A 16,803-nucleotide genomic window follows, 5' to 3' on the forward strand; every position below is an offset into this window, starting at 1 on the left:
ATGTGAATCTACCTTTTAATGACAATTTGCGATACCCGAATAGTGTACCAATATATTGCACAAACTTCAAGAGGTTTACTCACGCAAAGGATAAAATGATCCTAAAGAAGTCGGACACTTGCGAATTTGGCCATGAAACGGATTTCAAAAATTGTAAGCATTTTGAGAAATATATCATTTTTGATGTACAGCACAATCATTTCCGTTTATTTTTTGCCGTTATATTGAGAACTTGCAATGTCCATGCAGGATCCTGGTTTTACGTAAAAAGAAAAAGCATCCGACATTTGTGGGTAACAATGCAGGAATCCATGCAGAACCCTGGAAGGCTGTTCTCAGCATAACCCAGAATAACGGGATCTCTGCCTTCGTCTGATTTCCACTATAATACTCAAAAGGCCCATTGTAAAATAAAACACTTTTAATATTTCGCTACTTATAATAGTCAGACAAGGAGGATATGGTTTTTGCGAGTGGCATAATCACCGATGGGACAACCCAATGTTATCAGAAAGTATTGTCGGCAGAAAATCAATACGGAACAAGCCTGAATTGGCTAATTTTCAAATAAATAATAATTTAAATTTTAATATTTTCAAATATTTTTACGGGTTTGAAAGTTGAGCGATACAGATCGATTTAGTTTGAATTCACTTGAATCGTTTGGAGAAACAGGGCCCAAGACGATACTGACAACATTGGGACAAACCCATGATATGATTCCGTAAGGGAAATCCGAGTTTGTTTTGGTCGTTTTGGGAAGTTAAAAGCCCATATTGCAGATTGTGGCATTGCATTTGAGGTATTTTCAGGCCAACTGTATTACAGGCGACCATAAATAAGCTCAACTAATGAGTTGATGGATGTCACATCTTGAGGGCCTTGAAGAGCATGACCCCAGAAACTAAGAGCATTTTGTTCCTCTGGTAGCAGTAAATAACAGCAGTGAGAAATCAGATGGACTTTTTTATCCATGTAGGCAATTAGCTGTTCAAGAGAAGAAAGATGTCGCTTATCAAAAAAGAAAGGTGTCGACAAAGATTGAACTTCCCTTTCAGAAGTAGGTCACTTTCATCTGCTTTATTTTAAATATCTCTGGATGTTAATGGCAGTGAAGTAAACACCCCACTTGCTCCTGCTTTGTATTAAATGTAAACAGGGGAGCAATGCAGAAATGATGGTGCTTCTCTCAATGGGGACACTTATACAGCCTTTATAATGGCTAACGTTTTTATCAGGAGATTTAGGGAGGCAACAGTGGCTCAAAATAACTGTCATCTCCCTGAGTGGGATCCTTTTCTCACCAAGTTAAGTGGCCATCCCACCTTGGAGAAAAACTCCCTGGAAAGATCCACTTACTAAGCAAGACGGTGCATCAGTGAAACTTTTTTACTCCAAACCTGCTGGGCATTAGTAAAACTTTATCTGAATATGCAAGTACTGTTTTCTATACATGGTATCATGACTGTCGGGCCAAAACAAGCATGCGAGAATGATGTGCATAATAAACTCGTACCTTTTTCACTGAGCACTAATTACATTATCTTAACCAGTCTAATCATCATTTCTGTCATTAATCCATATCAGATACATTAAAAAAAAAGAGAACTATATTATCATAATTTATCGAAATATCTTTTCAAATAGTTTAACCAATTAAATAGAAATTTGACAAAGAAAAGATTGCAAATTGTTGCTTGTGAAGTTCAAATCGTTCATCTGTATTTCTAAGTGGATCTACAATTAGCATGGCTACACTGTGTGAGGGTCTGAATAAAAAAGGCGGTTGACAATTCCAATAATAATCCAGATAAAACCAATTGCAGAAGAAGAAAGCATAAAAACTTTTTGAACAGACAGATACAGGCAAAATTATACATATACACAACTTGCATCTACTTACAGCCTCATAAAGAATGGATGGGGCAGAATTATTTGTACAATCATTACAATAGATGCAAACAAATCAGTTTTGATGATTTTTTCACTCCTACCCTACATACAAATGCTAAACAGGGCTTTCCTGGAACTTAGTCCCAAGGATGGCTACATTATGATAGATAAGGATACACTACTCCTTGGTATAAGAGTTGAGAAACACTTGCGTGCATGAATCAAACTGTGTTTATTTACCCACAGAAGCCTCACAAGATTTGAGTTCTTGTTCAAGTTCATCAAACTCCCAACCTATTTCCTCGGTTGAATAGTCTCTACCAATCTTTCCAAATTCTGACTCCAACTTTGCTAGTTCTGCTTCAGGATCTACGGTTTGATCATGGTCAGATATCACAGTTCCAGACACTGGGGCATCTTCCTTTTCAGCATGTGGAACCTCAATTTGTTGTTGGTTGGAGTGAGACAGACCCTCTGATCCTCCAGCAGATGATATTACTCCCTTTTTTAGGGACACTCTATCAGATTCTAAAGGAGGCCTCTGGATGGACTCAAACTCCTGTCTTATTTGTTCAAGCGCATCAAAAGCTTCTATAACTTCAGAATCATCTTGCCTAATTCAGAAATAAAATGTCTACCTTAACAAGACAGCAGGAGGCACACCATAGATGAACAGATAGAAAGCTGTGCGCATGTAAAACTATGACAGAATACCATGCTGGGAGTTTGGAAATTCAATGCAAAGATCACCTGAGAGGGTTTCCATGTCGAGAATAGAAGTGTTCTTTCATGTTGTCCACTACACTGAATGTAGTTAAGATCTGATACGACATACAAGATTTATATCAAATCAAAGGCAATTGCAAGAAGATAACATCAATAAATAGATTCCAGAGCCCTTGATCAAATTTATGCCAAGTAGAGCAGTGTCACAATAAGGTTCTGTTTGATGGCTCATTACTGAAGAAACGAACAGAAGCTTAAATAAATACTTTTAGGTATCGAATATCATAAAGAACCATAGAAGTTGTTCCATGGAATAACAATACGTATTATCTGAATCACTTCTTGATTCTATCAACAGTACCAGTTCTAAACAGTCACAGGTCATTATCACAGTTCAGTATTGAAATCTTTCAAGCACAAATATCAACAATAATTTTGAAGTTCACCAGCTATTGACAGCATGCTGATTCTTGAAATTGTTCAAGAATATAATATTGGGCTTTCCTGGAAGGATAGTAGCATCCAGTGAAGGATGTGGTTCATGACAAACAATCAATTGCCAGTGAAGTCAATGAAATCAAATCAGCTCCACAAGTAACACAACAGAAACAGTACCTTTCTTGAAATTATCTGCATAGAATGTATAGGCATGGGGATAAGGGATTTTTTTTGAAGCGGCACAAGATTTGTGCATACTGCAGAGATGTTTAGTACATAAACAAAACCAAACTTATTGTAGCCAGAAGTGCATGATAAAAAGATCATAGCAGCAATGAAGACTGAAGTTATAGAATAGGAAGCAAACACTGAAAGGGCAAGTGCAATAAATACAGAGAGGGCTGAGGAAGAATACAGTGCAGTTATTAGTTTATTTACAGTACTAAACAAAAGGTATTCTAGTAACTTTTGTTATTACGTAAGATTCTTATGATAAATAAGCATTCAAGTAACAATACTTAAAAAGTACATTACAGACTTACAAATTCATAAGTAATGAATATGAAAAATATTCACCACTAATATGGTAGAAGAACCAAGAATGCATAAAAGATGTCACCTTTGCTTCAGAATTCAAATAGTCAGCTTCCAGTTTTTTCCTCTGCTCTGATATCTCTAGACTTTCAGCATCACTATTTGAAGTTCCTGCCAGCCTGCCAGAGGAAACTAACAGAAAAATGAGTCAAAAAAACCAATAAGAAAAAATATCCCAGCTACAATATAGACATAGCAAAAGACTAAGAACCAGGGCCACAAGGAGTCAAATTCATATACACCAACCCAATCAGACAGCTAATCACCCATCTTCATCACAAAACAATAACAATAGTAATCTCAATAGTGTTGATGACAATGATGAAGATGATGAGGCTCACAACGATACTAATGACTATGAAGAATGAAATAAGATAGTGACCAGGACAAACTTGGTGCAAGCATGCCTGAATAATAACATGGGACTTTTAAGTCAGTTTGACCAAATCTTCTTGAGTCAATCCTTCTTACCAAAAAACACCAACCTCAGACTTGGTTCCTGCTAAATTGTCACTAATATATGGCAGTGGATACATGCATGACTGATTTTAACTCTGTTCCTTTAGGAACGATTCACTGGGATAAGAATATTAGAGCATCAATGGATGATCCTTGCCAGTTAGCTACTAAATTGGTTCAGGTCCCACATCAATTTATCAAAGTCTACCCTTCACACCAAATTCAAATCAGTATGAAATTTACTAAATTTAGGCGACAACCTATTGCTGAATTTGTTCAAGTCATCAATATGTCTCTGTATACCAGGGATTTCACGTTTCAGCTCTTCCTGCACAGTACGTCATTGAAACAATTAACAATTTAACAACTATTAATAAACAAACCAGTATGATCATACTTGAGACTACTTCTAAATTAGCATCATAAACCTAGAATAGAAATTTATTTGAATACCTTGTAATCATATAGGTACTTGGTGACCAACTTGACAAAGTGTTTCATAGATTTCTCCAATTCATCACTTTAACCATATAAAGAAGCAAAGCCTTAAGTTAATAAAAAGATGAGGAAAAAACTGACTGATAAAACAAAAATAAAAAATCACATAAAAACAATCACAATATGTAAATTAGTTGATGATGCCGTATGATGAGGAAAGTGGGGTTTGGTCACAAACTTTGTTGATTTCTCTTTCTGCTCGGTATATGATGACTGGAGAAGCCAGGTATCTTCCAGGAAATTGATCCATGTTCGGACAACATTTACTTCCGTCTTACATGCAGCTAAAGATCTTGAAAATTCATCTTCCTGGCAAAATTAGACCAAGCAATGAAAAAAATGGTATTTTCTTTTTTCACATTAATAAGGAGATATTAGCTAATGGAAATCTGTATACCTATGTCACATAGGTAGGGGTATGGGATAAGATTGTTTTAAGGGTACAGGGCTACAGCTATTCATGCATGCATACATAAATACATATGTATATTATATTCTTTTAGAAAAAAGTATGTATAGATGCATGTACCTGTGAATGTATGTGTGTGTATGTAGTATGTATGCATATATGTGTGTATGCACATATGTAATGGATGAAAGAAATACTTTATGCATATTAAAAAGGAGATTAAAACTAATCCCACAAAATAGGTAATAGGTCTGGCTGAGTCGGGTCCGAAAGTGGTTGACCCATACCCGTGAAGTACCAGCACCGGTGTTGACACAAATCAACATGGGCAGAAACCCTTCCAGAAGTACCCATGTTACATATCCGTGTACATATTAATAACTGCATAAAAGATTGTGTATGGAACCTTTGTTTTCAAGTGTGTAACAATTTGATTGTTTGCTTCATAAAATTGTTCTTTCTCCTCCCTAGCATTGTGCAGTCGTGCAAGAGCAGCTGTCAAAGAGATATTCACCTACACTTGAATAATCAGAACGGGTTAGTTAGTTGCTGATGTTAAATAACAATTATATGAGGAGATCAAATGTCAGCCAAACACTGTCACATGGGTGCGGGTGCGGGTGCGGGGATTCGGCACTTCCAAAAAACCCGGGTGCGGGGGTGCGGCAGGGGCAAAAATGTAATATATATATATATATATATATATATATATATATATATATATATATATATAAAGGGGAGAGAGAAAATCCTTTACGCAAAAAAGGATTTGAAAAGCTCCTGCCATCCTGCCAGGACTGGCAGCAGCTGACAGGAGCTGTCAGCTGCTGACAGCTCCTGACAGGAGCTGCCTTTTCAAATCCGATTTTCTCTGCTGACAGGAGCTGTCAGCAGATTTTTTTTTTTTTTTAAAATTCGCAGGAGCTGTCAGGAGCTGCCTTTTCAAATCCGATTTTCTCTGCTGACAGCTCCTGTCAGCAGCTGACAGGAGCTGTCAGCAGATTTTTTTTTTTTAAAATTCGCAGCCATCAACAGCTGTCAGCTGATTTTTTTAAAAAAAAATTTCGCAGCCCATTTTAGAGGGCAAATTTTTTAAAACAAAAATCCAAAAAAAAGGACCTAAATGATCCTGGGTGCGGTCAACGCACCCAGGATCGGGTTGACCGCACCCGCGTCGAGTCGTGTCGACGCGGGTGCGGCACCCTGCTAGCCGAATCCCTGTGACATAGGCCAAACATGATAAGACACTCTAGAGAAGGGAATGTGAGAGTACAAGTGATGGAACCAAATCTAAGTCAGTCCCTGCTCCATGCCTAGAAAGGCCTCCAGTGTTTGTTGCAATTTAGAGAGAGAGAGAGTTTAAAAAAGATATTCCTCTTTGAGGTTCTGTTTTCTCATTAAAACCATGAACAGATGCATTTGACTTTATAGAGCCCCCGATTAAGAGGACTTTCATATGGCAGTGGAACTAACATGGGGTGCTCCCCACTTCAGGATCCCTTAGGCCAAGGAGGCTTGACAGATCATCAAGTATTATACCAAAGGAATTCAATAGCACTTCATGATCCATGAATATGTTCCAAGACCAGGCTGAACTTTAGCTCCAGCATCCATTGGATCATGACTTTGCACATGGACTGCCATGATCTGTGTAGATGCATGCACGAGAGTTGATGCAGACACAAAGGCAGGACCACACCAAGACATGTATCTATCCATGTGTGCCCACATGTGGGTGTGTGCACGTGTATGTGAGGATAAAGATGGGCACACACCATTCAACAAATGTAATGAATATGCATTTGGCATGCTGCAGAGTTCACACACTAAAATAAGGGAAAATTCAAATCGTGGAGTATATATATTAATGATGCACCACTCCAATAGTGGTACAATAGTAGTAAATATATCCATGACCAACGACACAATATACAACTGCATTTATCCATATGGGCAAAAAATTATCAGATCAAAACCAGCAAAATCTTCTTCAGATCAAGCCATTTCTTTCATTGCTGGTTGATCAACATTCCCATTCTCTCACATGAGCTAAACCTTTGCCGTCACCTTCCTTTTCTGTATATAATATTAAACCATACATTCAGAAGCCTCTAGACTCCTTAACACCTACACGTGCAAAAATATTATCACCCTCAATCCTCATCAGTATGCTGCATAAGCAGCAACCAATCACATTCATCTGCATTCCTAAGCACAAATGGTTTCTCAGGGGCAGGGCCACAAACAATGGCCTCCTGCTAGCATATCGACAGATGATGGCTGTTTTGGACAACACAAAAACACTTACTATTTTGTGCATGAGTTGCTTAACCTTCTTTGTGTTGTTCCACAAAATATACCAAAAAAAAACTGTTAAGATAGCCAGCACTATATTCCAAAAGTTACATTTTATGTGCAACAAAGAAAAGGCATGTACTTATGCAGTTCCGCTCTTAAGCATGCACAAATCATGGTTTTAACCCTGCAACGAGGCCCAATACTAGACATCATTTCTTTTAAAACGACTGAAATTGTGTAACCCAGAAAAAAAATGGATTTATTACTCTACCAAGGTCATATTACTACTCCCGTATTCAAATAAAATAACTTAGCAGACTAATGTAGTTTCTTTTTATGGAGTTATATCGATGACAACATATGCTTTGCAGGTAAGGCTTATATAGCTATACCTCCTCCACAGTTAAGGGTGCCTGCTTGAATAAAAAGAGCTTGGCGTGATCTTGTTCATTTAATAACGAAACCAACTTGAGTTTAAAACTAGGCTATCTTACTAAATATGCCAAGATCAAGCTTTTAAGAGAGCACAATAAGCATGCATGACTAAGAAGTCAGCGTATCCACCAGTGTTGTAAGTAGCGTGCAATACTGTTCGATACATATTGTTACTTTGAGGAAGATCAATACGATACACAGCCATATCTTGATACAGGTGTGTATTGTACCTGTATCGGGTGTATTGTACGATACACCCCCGGATAATAGGATGTATCTTACGATGCACACTTAGTGTGTTTATGTTGCACTCATTTCATTTTTTTTTTCTTTTCTTTCTCCTTAGGGTGAGTTTGTATTCACTCCTAAAGAACTTGAGTGATTTGGGGTTGATTTCCTGCAAGAAGAAGTCTTCATTTTTTCTGAACTTAAAAAATTTTGGTTATGTAAAATTTTTAAGTATTGAGAAACATTTTGGAATTTTGTTTTTGTTTATGTAAACATGCATTGTTATGAATCTTATAACTTGTTAGCTTAGTTTTGTAAACAATTCCAGCACTGGTTTTCTTGATGAACAAGGAGTGATCTGAAGCTGACCTGACAAAGCCAAAACTCGATATTACCTCAAATAATTTGTGAAATCATGCCCTTGGACTCTGTTTCAGGCCATAAATAGTCTTCTTCAACTTGCACACCTTCTTACACTCCCCCTGAACCTCGAAGCCTGGGGGTTGTTGCATGTAGACAGTTTCATGCAAATCCCCATACAAAAAGGCATTCTTGACATCCAACTGAAACAAGGGTCATCCATGGTGCACAACAACAGAAAGAACAAGACGAATAGTGCCAAGACGAGCAACTGGGGAGAAAGTTTCAAAAAAGTCAACACCATAAGTCTGAGTATACCCTTTTGCAACCAACCGGGCTTTGTATCGTTCAATTGACCCATCTGAGTTATATTTAATGGTATATACCCATTTGCAGCCAACAATATCTGCATCAGTTGGAGGATCAACCAAATCCCCAGTGCCCCTAGAACATAGGGCATCCATCTCATCCTGCATAGCCTGCATCCATTTAGGGTCGAATAGAGCCTGACTGTGATGAAGCGGAACAGAGGAGGCAGACAAAGCCGAGATAAATTTCTTCATAGAAGCCCCAAGATTAACTTCAGAAACAAACTGAGAAATGGGATGAAGGGTGCACTGTCTTTTCCCTTTTCGCAGAGCAATAGGAAGATCCTCATCAATAGCAGAAACTTCAGTATGCTCAGAGATACTTGCCTCAGGAGAAGGAGATAATGGGGGCATGGAGGTAGGTGGTAACCTGTGAGTATACACTATAGGAGGGTTTCTGTATCGAGACTCCCCAGAGGATGGAGCCACAGGCTTTGGAGTGAACGACTCTAAAGGAAAAGGGGGAATTGGCAGAGGAAAAACATCACCCTGACTCTCTTGTAACCTTGGAGTAGTACTTGAAAAATAAGGAATAGACTCAAAGAAGGTAACGTCCGCACTGACATACTCTTTATGAGATATAGGGTCATAGCAACGATATCCTTTTTGGTTCTTAGGATACCCAAGGAAAACACATTTAATAGACTGCACAACAAGTTTATCTCGATCAGGACCCAGCTTATGCACAAAACACACACATCCAAAAACTTTAGGGGGGATAGGAAAGAGAGGAGCCTCTGGATGGAGAATTTGAATTGGGATCTGGTCTTCTACAGAACTTGACGACATGCGATTTATAAGAAATCCGGTTGTCAAAACCGCATCGCCCTAGTATGTAGCAGGCATATTGGATTGAATCATAAGGCACCGAGCAACATTAAGGATTTGTCTATGTTTCCTTTCAGCCACCCCATTTTGCTGAGAGGTATGGGGACATGTAAATTGAGGTTGAATCTCATTAACAGAGTAGAATTGAAGTAAGTCTTTGGATTTGAACTCAAGAGCATTATCAGTGCGAACAATTTTAACACATATGTCAAATTGAGTTTTAATCTCTGCAACTAAAGATTTAAGAATGACAGGACCTTGAGACCGATCTTTTAACAGGAACACCCACGATAGTCTTGAGAAGTCATCAACAATAACTAGATAATAACGACACTGAGACCTATTCGGAATCCTACTCGGACCACACACATCTACATGAAGAAGATCAAACAATCCTTGACTTGATGGACTCTGACTGGAGGGAAAAGAGCTTCGACAATGTTTTCCCAATTGACATGTTTCACACTGAAAAGAAACTGAGGGAGGTATATGAGGAATGACACAACGAAGTTTTGTCACTGGAAGGTGACCCAAACGATGATGCCACAATAGAGGACTTGAGGATGATGTAACAACAGAATAGGTCGAAACCTCTGGTTGGTGTAGGTAATACAGACCATCTTCCTCATAGCCACCACCAATCCTTCTCCCCGTCAGCAAGTCCTGAAAGGTGCATCTCATAGGATCAAAAATCACTCTACAATTCAACTCTTTTGTCATTCGACTGACGGATAATAAATTATGTGGAAACGAAAGAGCATGAAGAACATGCGACAATTGAAGAGTAGGGGGTAATAGACATGTTTTCCTGCCCTACAATTGGGGAAGAGCTACCATCAGCAAGACGTACCCCTTTTTGACCTGTCACAGGTTTTAGACTCAAAAAGTTGCTCGAGTTTCCGCACAAGTGACCAGAGGCTCCAGAATCAATGATCCACCTACCACCTTGAGCAGATAGGCCATCACATGTCGAGCACACAACCTCCGCAACAGAAGACTTCGAATTGGATGATCGTAAAGCAAGGAGCTCGTCATATTCAGCCCTGCTAAGAGTTACACAATCATTGGAGGAATCTGCATCTCGTGATACTAATTTAACCACTTGAGCCATAATATAAACTAAGATTGAGAATGCTGAAACTGCGACACTTCCAACTGATACTGGTATACTCAACGCTCCACCACAGCAGTCAATCTGATATAAAATCAGATCAGATCCACAACACTAATCCGAGCTGATTTACTCAGCAGTTGCTACCATAGACAAATACCAAGACCGCGATACGACTGGTTCATGACGGAACTTGCAGACTTGTTCGACATCCTCGCTACTACCATAGATATGATCAGAAGATGCAAACAACTACACCCCTTTCTGGATGATCTCATCAAACTATTGAGATGCATATACTCCAACAAATCAATATTTGAGCAAGCATATCAAGTTGGGAACCTAGGTGTTGGTCTGCAGTAGACGACTTCAATTACACCAAAAACAAATATCAGATCTGAATATGATCTAACTTAACATAACCACATCAGCCCATATGAACAGCAACCCACGACAACTCAGAGGCTGCTGATTGCCAGCACCACAACGATATTAACTGCAGTAACTCACGACCACACCAGATTACATCTAATCACAACATCTTTAACGCACCAGATTACATCTAATCACAACATCTTTAACACACCTGCAACGAAGACCAATCTGGTCCACACCATGCGACAATCTCAGAATCACCACCGACTGCAACCTCGTCAACGCCACGACTTCAACACACAGATATCAGCCTGTTGCTCCAGCTTGCCAAATCACGATGATCCATATCTTTACACAAATCTGTGTGGATCTTATGCCCACACCCCATTCAAATTAATGACATATGTGAGTCATGCCCCTGCAAAATCAGATCTGCGACCTGATCTGATTCCCTTCAACACTTTTCAGATCAGCGACATGACCTGTTTCACGACCACACAACCCACGACTACTGCACTCAGATCTGAGACAGTTCCACGACTTCAACTTCAACCACAAGATTCAGATTAGATGTTAGATCTGAATCACATCAGCAAAAAACAACAACTTTCAGATTTGCGCAAAATCAAAATCACAACTTTCATATTTGCGACAAGCCAGATCGGTATTTGGTCCACAGAGTTGACGGCGGCTGCAACTTTGATGTTCTTCAGACGCCACCAATGATGATCTTCAGCTGCCCAGAGATATGCAAGGCTCTGATACCATGTTCAAGAATAGCAGAGATGCACCGAACCCTAGGAGGAGAGAGGAAGTGAAAGAGAGAGAGGAGAGAAAGGGAGAGAGAGAGAGAGGGACGGCTGCAGATAAAAGAACATAAAAGAACTTGTTATTTTCAATTAGGGCTAATCTCTATATTAAATAGAGATAGTCCAAGGAAAAAAATTACATCCAGGTCCCTCATTAAAGAATAAGATTCAAATAACTTCTAGTTTAGAAAAACTTATTTACTAAAAACATCTTGGTCTCAACATGTTTGAAATGACAGACCTAAGAAATTTGAAATATTAAGTTGCATACTCAAAGAGAAATTTATTTGTCTCAACATAAATATACAATTGATCTTATTGTAAAGGCGAGACTAGCTGATGAGTCTAAAAAGGTTAGAAAGCAAATGTAAAATTGAGGGCTTCAGATGGAGTAGAGCTAGAGGATCCAATTGTGTAAAGGCAGCTAGTTGGGAGTTTGATATGCTTGACCATTTCCATGGCAAATAACACTTTAAGTTGGTCATGTGGCCAATCATATCATGAGCTCTCTCAAGTCAGTTCATCTCATTGCGGTACTTCAGATCATAAAATATGCGAGGAGCACTATGCACTATAGGATGTTCTTCTCTTTGTCCTCCACAGATCTTAGAGCCTTTTGCGGTACAGATTTTGGAGACTCTACCTGAGACCGTCTTTCTACTATTGGATTTTGTATTTTTCTTAGGAGCTTTTTAATCTCTTGGAAGAGCAAGAAACAACAAAAGAGTTGTGTTATCCACAGCTGAAGCAGAATGTAGGGCTATGGAACAAGTTAAAGCTGAAATTGTTTGGCTAATGTAGCTATTAGGAGAGTTAGGGGTTTCTATTTGTGGACGAATCTCCTTGTATTGTGACAATATGAGTGCCATTCATATTACAAAGAATTTAGAATTTCATGAAAGGATTAAACATATTAAAATAGATTGTCACTTTACTAGGAGAGCATATGAAGATGGAGTTATCTCTCTTGAGCATGTGAGCTCAAAAGATCATAATGCATATGTGTTCACTAAGAGTCTTGCTCATTTACATTTCAATTCATTCATTTCCAAACTTGGGATGATTTCTCTTACATCATCTCAAGTTTGAGGGAGAGTGTTGAGACTTTGTGTATCATATGGATGACTATTTTGAGTGCTGTCCCTCTCTTTTGTATATATGCACATTTCATTCTTTCTAGGGGTATTCTTGTAAATTTTCAGTTAGTATCAAGCCAACAACTTCTGTCATGTAGTGAGATAGAAGGGGTGTCTCCCTTATATGGCTGTAATGTTTTTATTCTTGGCTTAATGAAGTTTCATTTGAGTTTTCCTCTCTATTCACTCTCACCCTATTACTTCTCTTCTTGCTTTGATAGGCTGAACAGGAACAAAGAGACTTTCTGTAATTCTCCCTTCCACCTCATTTTACTATTTAGACAGATTCAGGATGATGTTTCTTTATGTGCCTCCATCCATTGGCAGGGTGATGTATGTCCCAGTCTTTGTTACGTCCTCTACCATGTTAAATAGGGCTTTTAGCCCATGTATTTCATCCTTGGTGATAATTTGTCACTTGCTTTTAAGTTTAGAAACAAAACTTTTTCTTTTCTGAAAAAAAAAAAAAAAGAACATCTCCTTAAGTTTTTTGTTCATACTAATGCCTAACCAACTCCTATTACTTTAAAGGACAGATTTGTTCACTATTTCGCTTATAAATGATCTTTGTAAAGATATTTAAGTGCATTTTTGAAGGGCAAATTTGATTTATTACTTTTCTTTATTTGTTCATCTTTCATGCTTATGTTACAAGTCAATTCGAAATCAATATGCCTATTTTACAGTTTCATCTTATAAAGAAATGGTTAGAAATGCAGTGCTTTAAAACAAATGGGTGCACAACAAACTCATATTGATCCTGGAGGAGTTAAGAGAGAAACAGAGTTCGAATTTTGAAAAAGGAGCCCCTCGCTTGGTAGACTTTCTTCTTGTCCCTTGTGAAAGAGGCAGCAAGAAAGATCCACAACTTCATTCTATTAAAGGTTGCTATCCAATAAAATTTCTTATTGCAACTCTTCATGCCATCCACTTTCAAGACATACATGCCCAAAAAAAGCCGCATCCCACACTTTGTCCTTAAAAACCTTCCAACAAGTTTTTGCTCTTATGCAACCACCAACTACCATTGTGAAACCACAGCAAGCCACAGTCGGCAACCATTACATAAAATACCAGCTCCCACCATAAACACATAAAGATGTCAAATACACCACAACATAACGACTTCCCTCAAACAACGAAGTAACAGCATGATTGAAAGAAAACTGTTTTGGATTGGAAATCAGTTTATCCTTAATGATTTCCAAATTCATCATTTGTGCGTGAACATGAAATGAAAACATCAACGTGGCAAAAGCAATCAAACAACACACACATTTAAAGCACAAAAATGGACTGAGTATCAGCAAATGGCCAACTAGGAATTCAAGCCAAATAACTAGTCCGTGCAAAAATGTAATTAACAATTAATGCAGGAGATGAGGTAATAAAAATGAATATGCAGACATACCCTCTTCAATTCAGCCTCAAGCTCATCCCTCTGCTTTTCTAGTTGTCCAACCTCTGCCTCCAATTCCTAGCATAGACAGGAAAATTATTAAACACACCTAAAAAATAAGCAAGTTTATACTGAGATTATCAATCTTGAAAAGTAATCCTATTAGAAAAACTAAAGAATCAGCTACTTTAACAGACATCATTTCAATTCAATTGAAATCATTGGAAAATGACATGATGCCAAGTTTATGAGCAGACCGATATGTTTTGATATAATAAGCAGGAGTTAAATATAGACCGGGTGCTCTTAACCAGTAAGTAGTCCTTTAAGTTGCCAAGCTGGAAACAAGATTTAAGTGAATTTTTTTGTATTGTGACCTAGTTGTCAAAGGTGGCGCCTAGGCGGTCTAGGCGTAGCCCCACCATCTGGGCGATCTATATTTCCACCTAGGCGCAAGCCTAGGTCGGTATTATTATTATTATTATTATTCATTGACTAATGTCAACGTCTATAAAAGGGGGTCCCTTTTCCCCCCTTTTACTCTCTCGGTTTCTGTCTCCTCTGTCTCGCAGGCTAGGGAACGAAGAAGAAGAAGACTCTCTCTCTCTCTCTCTCTCTCTCTCTCTCTCTCTCTCTCTCTCTCTCTCTCTCTCATCACACGAGGAGACAGGGGATATGCTTGCTTTTCTTTGTTCTCTTCTCTTATCTCATCCCCTTATGTTCATTCTTCATTATTTATTTTAGCCTAGAGTTTAAAAGGTCTGATATGCTTGCTTTTCTTTGTCATGATAATTTTTGTATTAGATCAAATGTGCATATCATGCCTTTTTGTGAAACAATCTGATGTTTGCATTTACTTTATCATGGTCAAAATGTTGATAGTTCTGTATGGTTTTTGAAAAGAATTTTATTGTTCTGTTTTCGCTAATTGTTCTTTTTTAGGTTTTAGTTGGTCCTAGCTTGAGTTGTAATTCAGATCTAGCTCTTTGAAACAGTTTCTGCACATGGCTCTGATATGTTCACAAGCAGTCAAAACTAATTCTTTTATGGTGTTACTTTGAATCCTGGGGGAACTGAATGTTTTAATATCACTAATCAGAGAGCACAGCCTGATGTTGATAAATTTTCAGGCATACTGAATGCCCTTATAATTGAAGGCATCCGTGCATGTTCCAAGTCCATTTGTTGCAAACTATCTGAATATGTAGTTTACCATTTGATAATACAACAACAACAACTACGCCTTCATCCCAAAACAATTGGGGTCAGCGATATGAACCAAAAAAGAAATTCATTTTGGGTCTTCCACATGAATCCTTTTCCTCCAATCATTTCTATCCAATGCCATGTCCTCGGTGAATTTGATAATAAAAAGGCATAAATTCAAAGTCAAATACCTCCCCTTACTCCGTACCCAGCTTGAGTGTGATAGTCTGTATCCGTACATGGAGCAGGCAATAGAGTAGTCACAGGCATTGCTGGTATCCCTGAAGTGAGGTTTGTTTCTCGTACTCTTGTAGGCTCCGTTCCGACTCTTCGTCTACACTATACGCTCGCAGTAGGAAAGAGTGGTCTAGTCCGTTCTTCCGGAACCAAAGAGGATCCCGGTTCATAGGCTTCCACATGAGGAGGGGGCTGTCCATACAAAGCCTCAAAGGCATAATAACCTAGATGCATGAACTTTTGTGTGTATGTGCCTAGGTATGTGCACTACGTATTTGAACTTTGAATTGTAAAGGAGAGAAGGTGTCAAACTACTGGCATGATGTATGGAAGTTTAAAAGTCAAACAGAATGCTAGTATCCTTCTTTCTGTATAAAATCAGAAGCACCATCTTTTTCTTTTCACGAGAAAAGTATGAATGACTGCTTCATCACATTAAAATGTCCTTCACTTTATTATATTGTTTCATTTTATGTGGTTTAGATTAAACTAAATACATATAATATAAGCATATATAATATACACATAACGATAAGCATATGCAAATAACGATAGGCATATACAAATGTATCTATATATATTCTTTTATTTCATCATCTTGAAATAGCCAAGATATTAAAGCGATATTTTCAAAATGTCACCGATATAGGTGACAGTGCTACAGAGTAACAATGTGAAGTACTCTTAGACTCCGCACAGCATGATGGTGCACTATATAACTGAAGATATATAACTGAGCAACTAAGAAATGAATATTGAAGAAAAACAGTATGTAGTAGAAAAGACCTTACATGTTAAGGTACACATACGCAAAAGAAAAGGATAAATTTAGAAATTAATGTCAAAAGATTAAGAGTGCTGTTGATAGAAGAAAAGAAATTAGTGGGTCACCTAAGATATTTTAGGTATGTTGCACGAAGACTTGTGACAAATTACAGGGGAACAAAGGGAGACCAATCCAGAATTAGAGGAAGAGTGAAAAGGTTATAACATGAT

The 16,803-nt window shown here is 38.1% G+C and overlaps 1 protein-coding gene across 3 annotated transcripts in view; it reads right to left on the reverse strand.

Moving 5' to 3' along the window:
- Positions 1-1,882: 1,882 nt before the first annotated feature.
- LOC149821201 (uncharacterized) overlaps positions 1,883-16,803 on the reverse strand; it is an 82,595-nt gene continuing 67,674 nt past the window's right edge. For 2 of the 3 annotated variants that reach the window (XM_089982798.1, XM_089982796.1), the window contains 8 exons: positions 14,377-14,442; positions 5,424-5,531; positions 4,787-4,917; positions 4,564-4,630; positions 4,371-4,438; positions 3,677-3,770; positions 2,644-2,714; positions 1,883-2,507 (listed from right to left, as the gene is read on the reverse strand). In XM_089982798.1, coding sequence (XP_089838924.1) covers positions 2,126-2,507; positions 2,644-2,714; positions 3,677-3,770; positions 4,371-4,438; positions 4,564-4,630; positions 4,787-4,917; positions 5,424-5,531; positions 14,377-14,442 — 987 coding nt within the window. In that variant the 3' untranslated portion in view covers positions 1,883-2,125. The remainder of the gene's footprint in view (positions 2,508-2,643; positions 2,715-3,676; positions 3,771-4,370; positions 4,439-4,563; positions 4,631-4,786; positions 4,918-5,423; positions 5,532-14,376; positions 14,443-16,803) is intronic. The other variant, XM_089982797.1, reaches the window with a different exon arrangement.

This window comes from Nuphar pumila, chromosome 12 (genome assembly GCF_984573655.1).
Source record: "Nuphar pumila chromosome 12, dmNupPumi1.hap1.1, whole genome shotgun sequence".
In the NCBI taxonomy this organism is placed as follows: domain Eukaryota; kingdom Viridiplantae; phylum Streptophyta; class Magnoliopsida; order Nymphaeales; family Nymphaeaceae; genus Nuphar; species Nuphar pumila.